General features: G+C 34.0%; 3 protein-coding genes across 3 annotated transcripts; all 3 read right to left on the bottom strand.

Moving 5' to 3' along the window:
• Nucleotides 1-345: 345 nt before the first annotated feature.
• On the bottom strand, nt 346-2,794 carry LOC108489508 (uncharacterized). The gene is made up of 2 exons (XM_017794107.2): nt 1,118-2,794; nt 346-911 (listed from the first exon to the last, which is right to left on the bottom strand). The coding sequence occupies exons 1-2, from the start codon at nt 2,498-2,500 to the stop codon at nt 738-740; spliced, it is 1,557 nt and encodes a 518-aa protein (XP_017649596.2). The 5' UTR covers nt 2,501-2,794; the 3' UTR covers nt 346-737.
• A 392-nt stretch (nt 2,795-3,186) lies between these two features.
• On the bottom strand, nt 3,187-6,438 carry LOC108487870 (pyruvate kinase isozyme G, chloroplastic-like). The gene is made up of 4 exons (XM_017792209.1): nt 6,203-6,438; nt 3,832-3,919; nt 3,504-3,551; nt 3,187-3,381 (listed from the first exon to the last, which is right to left on the bottom strand). The coding sequence occupies exons 1-4, from the start codon at nt 6,436-6,438 to the stop codon at nt 3,187-3,189; spliced, it is 567 nt and encodes a 188-aa protein (XP_017647698.1).
• Nucleotides 6,439-7,369: 931 nt separating this feature from the next.
• Nucleotides 7,370-9,110, bottom strand: LOC108487871 (exopolygalacturonase-like). The gene is made up of 5 exons (XM_017792210.1): nt 8,814-9,110; nt 8,363-8,689; nt 7,978-8,267; nt 7,674-7,902; nt 7,370-7,591 (listed from the first exon to the last, which is right to left on the bottom strand). Exons 1-5 carry the CDS (start codon nt 9,108-9,110, stop codon nt 7,370-7,372), a joined length of 1,365 nt encoding a protein of 454 aa, XP_017647699.1.
• Between the last annotated feature and the right edge of the window lie 1,707 nt (nt 9,111-10,817).

Here is a 10,817-nt window from a genome sequence, read left to right as displayed (position 1 = left end):
AAGGGCTGATTTCGATATATGAAACATTGACCTTTTATTTTCTTAGTTATTAATTTTATAATAATTACAAATTATTATCATATTTTTTCAAACTTCATATTTTACTTGGTTTTGCATCGTATAAAACCTTCACCACATTATTCCCTCAAAGATAGTCCATGGCTATGATGACTATAGAGATTTAAAACATTATGGACGCCTCTAAAATTCTCTTATGTTTTGGACATCTACGTCTCTAAAGAACTGAATACTCGCATCAAACATTATTCTCTTTTCTCCAAAGGGTCTTCCAATGGTGGTCTGCTCATTCCATCCATTCGTAAATTTCAGATATAACACCATCCATTAGGTCTTAACATAAAATCCATTAAACAAAATGAACATTGTACATCATCACCAGAAAAGAAAACACCATCCAATACAATACCATAAACTGTTGTAACAGAGTTCATATACTTCTACCCGAAGCATACAATGAACCGAACCATATATATTTGTTCCGAAAGCATGCTCCAAAGCTATCTAGAAATATCAAAGACGAGCCAATTCCAAATCACAAACAAGACAAGATATAATATTGAACCATGAAAACCCTCCGCAACGAGACATATTGAAAGACACATGTATCCAGGGAAAAAGGTTATTATTCCCCCTTAATTCTGTTCATAGTATGAGGGGAAAAAGGTATCAACCTACGTGAAGAAAGCTAATACAAACAAATGAATCATAAAGACCTTCTAGTCCGCCATTTTAGCCAAGCGATGGACAGTACTTCTTGCAATTCTATTACCAGGATCAATCTTCAGAACGGTTCTCAGATCTTCTGCCCCAAGCTTGTATTTCTCCATGCTTTCGTACAAGAGTGCACGCTGTACGAGGACAGACACATTGCTCTCATCGTGCTCTAACACCTAAATAGGAAAATGGAGAACATAATTTCATCAGTCTACATTGATTTCAATTGATGTGATCGATATGAATACAACCAACACAATACTCTGCCATGAGTAAAATATCAGAGGATCAAACCTCAATTACTAGGACCAAACTACGAGAATGCAGTTTATTCATACTAACAAGGAACTAATATAATCTAACAGTTTGAAGAATTTTATACCTTTGAACAGTCAGCTACAGCCTTCTTATACTCCCCAACTTCTTTATAGCATGAAGCCCTACATGATAAAACCTCCATGGTGCCAGACTCATCATTTGTCTTTTCAAGAAGAACCACTGCCCATGACAGCCACTTAATGGCATCAGCATACTGCCCTTGCTTCTGGTTGTCGATACCCTTGCTCTTCGCAGAAGATGCAGTGACCCCAGCCGGGGGAGGAGGAAGCCATTCAAGCTCTGTTGTTGAGCCACCATTATTTCCTCCTCCTGCTCCTCCAAACTCAGAATCCAATCCCCAATCATCAACTTCAGAAAATTGCTGCCCTCCACCTCCACCAGATGCTTGAGCAGAACCTCCAGAAGCTGAAGATGACGAGAAGAACATATCGAGAGGATCACCGCCCGAGCTTTGAACAGATGTTTGACTTTGAGATCCAACATTCTTTGCAGGCATCCCAAAATTATCCATATTCAAACCAGAATCCTTCTTATTCGAAGTTGAACCAAAACCGCTAGAAGGAAACGCCATTGTGCTTGGTTTTGAAGCATTCTGAAAATCCTCAAATGCACTGAAACTGCTAGAAGGAAATGCAGTTGTGCTCGGTTTTGAAGCATTCTGAAAATCCCCAAATGCATCGTGTGCAACATTTGCCTTATTTCCTTTATTACTTCCTGAATTAAGGGTCCCTGACGGTTTTGATGAAAAATCAACCAAAGAACCAAAAGGATCCTTAGAACCAATCCCACTTTTACCTCCACCTCCTGCTCCTCCAGCCATACTTTTCATGGAAGCTCCCCCAAGATTCTGATTCTTACTATTGTTAATATTGACATTAATATTACTACTACCACCAATACCATTGCTATTATTATTATATCCACTAGAATTTCCCCAATTTCCACTACTTTTGGGCAATGAATCAACCAAATTCCCCATTGAATATGTGTTTTTACTCGAAGAATTAGGAGTTGGATTTGCATTTTTCAAAGGAACATTAGAATTTCTATTACTCTTTCCCTGTCCCAAAGCAGAGCTAACCAAATCTCCAAACAAATTAGGGTTCTTGTTAACAATTCCAATCCCAGAGCTATTACCCCCCGAAGAGGACCAGCTCTTCCCGAAGATGTCTCCCACCATGGAAGTGGGACCAGATATCGCGGCTTGGCTGGCCTGATTCGGGGCGGGTTGATGGGTCCACGACGGTTTGTTGGGTTCCCATGCGGGCTTCGATGGTGCAGATGTTGCTGATGAATAAGATAAAAAGGAAGAAGTGGTTTTGTTCTTTTGGTCATTGAGGGATTTGGGTCGGCCCGATCCGAGGCCGAGATCGAAATCGAAGGATTTTAGCGAACCAGATGAACCTTTCCCATAATTGGAGCTCATGGTTTTCGCAAAATGCGAGGATCTAAGCAGAGATTAAATTGATGGGATCGGATTTGATCAAAGAACGTACCTTTCTAGAGACAAGATCTTGTTCTCAGGCGTCGGCGGAGAGCGAGAGAGTTGAGCTCCGGTATGGAATTTGATGTCGGACAAGACAGCAGAGCAGAGCAGGCGTCGGATCTGAAATCTAATGTTAGCACGTAACAGGGGGAAGTAAATAAATGAAAAAAAACAGGGAACCATATGGATTTCGGTTTTTAACAACAAAAAAACAAATTCTAATCATAATTATATCCATTTCATTTTTAAAAGGGTAAATTAAACTAACAGTTACTCAATTTTGGGTAGCTGACAAAATAGTCACTTAGTTTTTATTTCAATCACTTAACTTTGAAAAAATAACAAAACAGTCACTAACGTTATTGAAAAGTAACAAATCAGTCACTTATTAACGTTTCCGTCACAAGCTTAACGGAATAACTGACGTGGCAGTTAATTAGCTGACGTGACTAATTAAATTGCCACGTAAGACAAGTAGTCAAAGGATCAAAAAAAAAAGAAGAAGATGATTGGGCATTCTCTGTGCATTTCTTCTTTTTCTTCTCATCTTTCTCTGCATCTTCTTCTCCCTCAACCTCTTTCTCTTTGTTGGTGTAATAAGTAAAAATAAAATTCTCAAATCCCATTTAAAAACTCAATAACTTATTTCTGTGAGCCGTTTCTCCAGAAAGCATGACAGCATCAGCACCCTCACGAACAGCAATGGCAATGTCAGATACCTCTGCTCTAGTTGGTGTTTGGTGAACAATCATGCTTTCCAGTATATTGGTTGCCGCAATAACAACTTTCCCCATGCTTCGACATGTTCTAATGATCTCTTCCTACATTTTAAACGAAGTTCTGAATGGCTAAATAAATAAAATTTCATTTCTTTACAAGTATTTTTGATGGTTTATATTTTTACCATTCAGTTAAGAACTAAACCAACCTACAAAAGAGGAACCTCCTCAATTGGCAGCTCTGCACCAAGATCTCCTCTTGCAACCATTGCCTAAAATAGAAGAAAAGGACTACCTTTTACATATAACATATATGGCTGAACTGGCAATAACTAGTTACTTTCATATCACATTATAACTCACACTTTCATCACCCTCCTTGTTACACTAGAGAGAACAGTAAATAGAAGTAACAACTAACTTTCCTAGATGGCACTCAATGGTTGAATGAAAAGTCTCATAATATTTTAGCACCAATTTTCCCAAAATTTTTACAATATTTTTTCAGAAGCAAAGACAAAGCTGAATGCATGAAATAGTTAATGTGATCACCCCATCAGATGCTGTTATAATTGAATACAAATTTGGAATAGAATCTGCACTTTCAATTTTAACAATAACATGAATATCGCATCGCAACCTGCCAAAAACGAAGGTGAAAGACAACAATATTAGAATTTAAGGCATGGGACATACTATTACACCAACAAAGAGTAAGAGGTTGAGGGAGAAAAGATGCAGAGAAAGATGAGAAGAAAAAGAAGAAATGCACAGAGAATGCCCAATCATCTTTTTTTTTGACCCTTTGACTACTTGTCCTACGTGGCAAGTTAATTGGCCATGTCAGCTAATTAACTGCCACGTAAGCTATTCCGTTAAGCTTGTGACGGAAAACATTAATGAGTGACTTATTTGTCACTTTTTAATAACGTTAGTGACTGTTTTATTATTTTTTCAAAGTTGAGTGATTGAAATGAAACTCAGGTGACTGTTTTGCCAACTACCCCAAAGTTGAATGACTGTTGGTGAATTTATCCTTTTTAAAATCATCTAAAATTATTTTATAGAAATAATATTATTTAAAATATTGAATTCTACTCTGTTCATTCTCCTAAACAATAAGCTTGGCATTAGATTAAAGTGTAAACATGTTATTTCCTTACCTTACAATAAGGTACACCTCACATATTACCTATAATTGTTTGATTATTTTTTTAGGCACCATAAAAATTGACGAAATTTTTATTTAACCTATTTGGACTAATTTATTCATTTTTTGAATAAAAGAAGGTAAAATACAATATGAATCTTAGTATAAGGGCCTTTTTGATTCTTTTACTGGCACACTTATTCGGGTGAAAAACAATATTTTGTTCTACAACAATTATACTTATAAAAAAATGATATAGATAATAAATGAGATTTGTGAAGATGGTAAAGTATAAATATTGAAAAGGTCAAAATGTGCTTGTTGTCCTTGTACTTTTTGAAAATTAGAATTTAGTCTCTTTATTTTAAAATTTAAAATTTAGGTCCAACTGTTATGTTTTTTGTGACATTTTGAAATAAAATAAAATAAAACACTACTCACTTGATAGGCATGTAATTAAAAAAGATGTTGTAATTAACTTGAATTTAACAAAAAAAGTAACAATATTAACAATTAGACTTGAAATTTGAAATTTAAAAGTAGAGGAACTAAATTCTTGGAAATACAAATATAGGGACTAAATTCCTAATTTTCAAAAAGTATAAAGACTATAAGCATATTTTAACCTATTAGAAATTATAAAGTTTTGGGTTTAACTATTATTGTAAATATATATATATATATTTTATATAAAAGATATAAAATGATAAAAATACTTTGAAAAATAATAAAATTTACTAAATATATTTTCATCTTTATTCAATTAAATTGTATCCAATTAACTCATAACATCAATATAATATAGTATGAATACTAATAATAAGAATGAATTTGATTGCTTAAAATATTTTAATAAAAAAGTAAAAAAAAAGAGGGTAATTTATATATGAAATGAATTAATTAGAATATGTTTCAAAGGGACAAAAGGTATTTGAATATTTTCTCAATTCTTTGAAGATTTAACTTTTTATACAACCAGGTTTTACATCAGTAAAGGAGGAAGTTGATGGCTGTGTATGAACTCTCAGATATAGTTATCAATCTATGAGTTTTAATTGAAGCAATCTCGTCTATGCGGATAAAACGGGGAGATATTATTACAAACAACAATAAGAATGAGAATGTTTCAAAATTTGGTAGCAATTAATTAAAATCCCATATTAAACCAACATCTTTGGGTAAAATATGGCGGAAATTCATGCACAAAAACCCATGGCTGCACGTGTACATTCTTCTTTAATTTTACATCCCATTGAATCTCTAATTCTGACCATCATACATTGTTTCCATTTAATTCTAATTTCATCATCTTTAATACTTACTGTAAGCGCAGAAATCAATATTAAAGAGGAAGTCTAACCACAAATACTCTTGCAGTATTTTGAGAAAAGAAAAATTATAAGAAGGGTAATATACGAAGAATTGTGTGAAATTATTACATCCTACCTAACATCTCTTTTACTATTTTTTTTTTTTTAGGAAAATAACACTCCTATTAATTAGGAATGAATAGAAACAGTAGTTCCTTCATATAAGGAGCTAGGAAAAAAAACTACTTGGTTTAGCTTTTCTATTGCCACCTAAGCCAAACAATCAGCTACCTTATTACTTCATCGCAAGATATGCCTAAATTTCATTTTCCAATCCTTTTTACACCATTCATGAATTAACTAGACTTTCGCAATGTTACTAATTAATGCGAACTCATTACGGATAGTATTTATAAGCATCGCTTTGTCACAATTAATCTCAACTTGTTTAAAACCCTTCAACCAAGCCAATTTCATCCCTTCAACAATTGCTCCTGCTTCAATCTTGAATATCTCATCCATCCCTGTTACCATGTTAAAATCCATCAACCACCCCTCATCTAAGTTTCGCACAACTCCTCCGATTGCTACTTTGGTGTTGTTTTTTGACACAGAACCATCAACGTTAATCTTGACCCAACTTGATTCAAGACACTGACATCTTTGTTCAATTTTAGAAGAGCAAGCCAAATGATCCATCTTGACACTATACTCACAAGACTTTTTCCAAGCAAGAACCGATGCAATGAGTTAATGACTCCTGCTACTAGTATTTTTAAAATGAAAGCATTGCGATTTTTCCAAATGAAACAATTCACTATTGAAAAAAGGGTCTACAATTCACCACCATCAATATTAAGCATCCCTTTATTCACAATATTCTAGTGTATCCACTCCCCAATATGAAAGTTTAAAAAAACATTCCAAGCATTCCTCGATGATAAGGACTTCCACTCCAATTGGGCGAAATCACGATCTCTCACAGCATGGACACTAATTCAATCGACTTATCACACTGTTCAAAAAAAGGAGAAGAAAACATACCTTTTCGTGCACGCTCCTCATTTGTCAAAATCTTATTCCAAACAAGTATCCACAAAAATACATGCATTTTATATCAAATGAATGCAATATATGAATTTTATAATTTCCAAATATGACAAAATTTTCAATATTAATAGAAACATTGCAGAATAGGCAGGAAAGCAACTGAAATGGATTTAATATTCTTTATCAAAATGTAATTATTATTCCACAAATTATTATTTTTGTTTTATTATAACAAATTAATTTTCACACACATTTGAACGATAGAATTTGATCCCACACGTACACATGTGTTACCAATATACTAGTATATTTTAAGGTTGACTGAAATTCAAAAATTTAAAGATGTAAGTAGCAAAACAAAGTGGAGACGTATCTCATTGAAACCTACTAAAAGGTGTAAAAACAAGGTATAAAAAGTAAACAACATTACAACTAATCAATAACAACAAATATCCATTAAGGTTAGTTTCATAATCAACCAAATTAGTTCATAATTCACAATTTTCAAAATTTTTATTGTGAATCGAATTAAATGGTTGAGTCAATTCCATTAAACCGGACTCTCAACTCTCGCTCCCACCTAAAACCTAGAATTAATAACTTGTAAGCCATTAAGAAACCCCTTAATGTTCAAGCGACCTTGGCGAGGACTGTTGGGCACTAAATAGTTGAGATTTATGTTAACAAGCTGAACGTTTTCACAAGGAGCCTCTGAGCTGCACAGAAAGATTACTGCAGATTTGGTGCTGTAGGTGCCATTGATGTTCTTTATGAATATGTCTTTAAGCTTCACCATTGAAGGCTGCAATTCCAGGAACAAACACAATGAATCCATCCATTGTTTTTTCTTTTTCTTTTGAGTGAAACTAAGATTAGATATTTACTTCATTACTCTTGCATTTATGTGAAGGACAATATTCTTGGTCTATGATTATGGGGTTGGAGACATTGACCATCACAATGTCTTCAAATGTCATGTTGTAAGCATTGCTTGGACGGTCTCCGGGCCATGTCTTCATCCGAATACCGTTTTCTGTGCCATTTATCGTGCAGTTTCGGACGTTGATCCCGACCACATCCTTCTCGTTTTTATACTTGCCAAGGCTGCCCACACTAAGCCATTTTTGCACTAGTTATATGAAAGTTTTTATGACTCAAACTTGTTAGTGTTTTGTATATACAGGCTACCTTATTCCATGGCCTGGACCGCATCGGATGTTGGAAACCGAGACATTCTTGCTACCGGGTCCTATGGAGACACAATCATCACCGACTCCGATTGTCGAAGAGAAAATGCTTATGTTAGAGGAGTTACTGACATGGATGCCATCGGTGTTTGGGCTATCCTCAGGAGCAATAATTTTGACATTGTAGATTTTAATGTTCTTGCTTCCATGCAGACCTAAGTGGAAGCCCTTGCTGTTTGACAATGTGATATTGCTGATGGTTGCATGTGAAACATTTATAAAATCTATTGACTGCATAACATTAAGTAATGAAAAAAGTTCAATGAAATTGGATTTTACTTGAATAAACAAAGTCGAACTTTTAGTTAACTTGTAATGGAACTTACTGTGATTAATTTCTTACATCTTGCTGATTTCTCACAGCTAGGCTCTTTCCAGGCCTCTACGGCTCCTTGACCATCGAGTTTACCGTATTCGGGTCCCCCAATAAGAGTGAGCCCTTGGAGGTTTTTGAATGAAATCCAATAGGAGGACTTGAATGAACTAAGGCTACTTAGAGCAAATAATGTTCCCCTGATCTCGACGTTAGGCGATCTATCGTTATAGCAGGGGCCACGAAATGAGATCGGACCGACCAAGAATGTTCCTTCTGGTATGTAAATGGTAGAGTTCCACGGATAATCACATGCTGCATGCCATGCTGCAGAGAATGCCTTTACACCCAATAAGAAGAATGAAATTAAGCATCATAACTAGGATTCCAATGCAGAAATTAATGACATAACGTTAAATAAAATTACAGTTCAAATTAAAACACGGCGGCTAAGAAGCACGAACCGAGCTACATTCGGTCCCACCATCAGCCACCGCTCCATAGTTAGTGACATCAAAAACACCATCATCATCAATTGGTGCCTCACTTGGTTCCGGAGACTGATCAGGTTCCGGATAAGGAGCCAGTTCAGAGGGATAAGGTTCGGGTACTTCCGGTTCAGGTGGAAAAGCTTCGGGTTCAGGTGCTGGAGGAGATGGTTCAGGTGAGCCACAGGTTTGGCAAGAAGGCAATGTTGCCACCACAATACTTGCATGAAACAATGCTAAAAAAGCTACTATGTTTCTCAAACTAAATGCCATCATGCTCCTATAGGTGAAGTTAAATGTGAGATTTTCACAGCATTGGTATTTTGGTACTTATAATGTAATGGTGGTATAGAAGTTGACCAAACATATACTTAATTTTCTATGCTCTTTTGTGACCGTTTAGCTATAAATATTTAATAGAAGTTTTTCTTTTGATTTATAACTGTTATTTTATAACTTCAAGTCTCATTTAACTCTTCTTTAAAAATTAAATTTATTCATTATGCCCTTCTAAATCTACGGAAAAAGAGAAGTTAAATATAGTCATGTCACTCCTACACTCACCCTAAATATAAACTAAAAACTATACCTTGATACTAACTGCATGTTGCTTGGATCAGTTAGAGGAGCAGTAGGGGAAATGCAAAAGTCATAGGAAGAAATCGAATTTGATAAAATCGAGTAAAAATTTGAAGGTAATATTTTATCTTTTAATTTTTAAAAAATTTAAACCAAATAATAACTTTATTGAAGATATGACTAAAGTCTTATTTTATCTTAATTAAAATATTAATAACATTCATTATCTAATTGAAACCTACTAAAAGTCTCAAAACAAGGTATAAAAACTCAACAACATCACAACTAATAAATAACAATAAATTTCGATTAAGGTTAGTTTCGTCATCAGCCGAATTAGTTCATAATTAATAAAATTTTAAATCTTTTATTGTTAACCGATTAATTTTGTTGAATTTTAACTATTTTTGTTAAACTCATCCTAACTCTAGATTGAATTTATGTATTTAAAGGTGAAAATGAGTTTTAAAAGTATTTTGCCAAATGATTTTTGACAAAATCTCAAAATTTGAGTGTTGAGTTTTTAAAAAATTTCAAGAAAAAGCAAGAAAAATGAGACAAGAAGAGAGTCCCCATGGGAGGTGCTGGCCGACTACAATATGATGATGGGAGCCGATTCCTTCTAAAAATACTCTCAAACCCAAAAATTTCATGTTTAAAGTCTTAAATATTGTGATCCACTTTCTTCTTTCAGTTATCCAATATCTCATTTAAGTAATATTTTAAAATTTAATTCTTTACAAATGACCAAAATATTCGAAAATAAAATTACTATTTTACTTTTTTGTGCCAGATTTCTTCACAAAAATAGGTACCTATTAAATTTAAATATCATAATTCGCATTTAACTCTTAATAAAAATCTTTTGAATGGTATAAACTACACTCTTAGTCTTTTTCCGACAGAAAATGTAAATTTTCTAATCTTTTTAATTTGATTTTCAAAGTGATTTTGTAACACCCCAAACCTAGTCTAGATGTTATGGCCGAATCTGGAGATGTTACAAAGAAGGATTTTGAAAACAGAGTTATTTCGATAAAGTTTTGTAATCTTTATTCGTTAAAAATTATTACTAAAAGCATTATTAAAAAATTCATTTTCAAAACATAATTTATAGCAGAAGTCTTAGAAACCGTTATATTTAATAATCCCGTTCGTATTTTCAGAAAACTATTGTTTCAGTAAAAACCATGTTTTTAGCCAACTGTTGCAAATAAAAATTCAAGTAAAAAATCCAAATCTCAAAATAAAATAAAACAGTTAGAAAAGCCCACAAATTACAAAACTCTCAGAAAATAATCTTAAACAGTTACGAACTCGTGGTCACCGTGAGGCTCCGTCACATTGATCCGCCTAAGTCTGTGGATTACCTGAACAGAACAGACAAACAGATGTGAGTTT

The sequence above is a fragment of the Gossypium arboreum genome, chromosome 10 (assembly GCF_025698485.1).
Source record: "Gossypium arboreum isolate Shixiya-1 chromosome 10, ASM2569848v2, whole genome shotgun sequence".
NCBI classification, from domain to species: domain Eukaryota; kingdom Viridiplantae; phylum Streptophyta; class Magnoliopsida; order Malvales; family Malvaceae; genus Gossypium; species Gossypium arboreum.
Note: the sequence above shows the minus strand (reverse complement) of the source record. Positions and strands in the feature narration are given on the sequence as shown.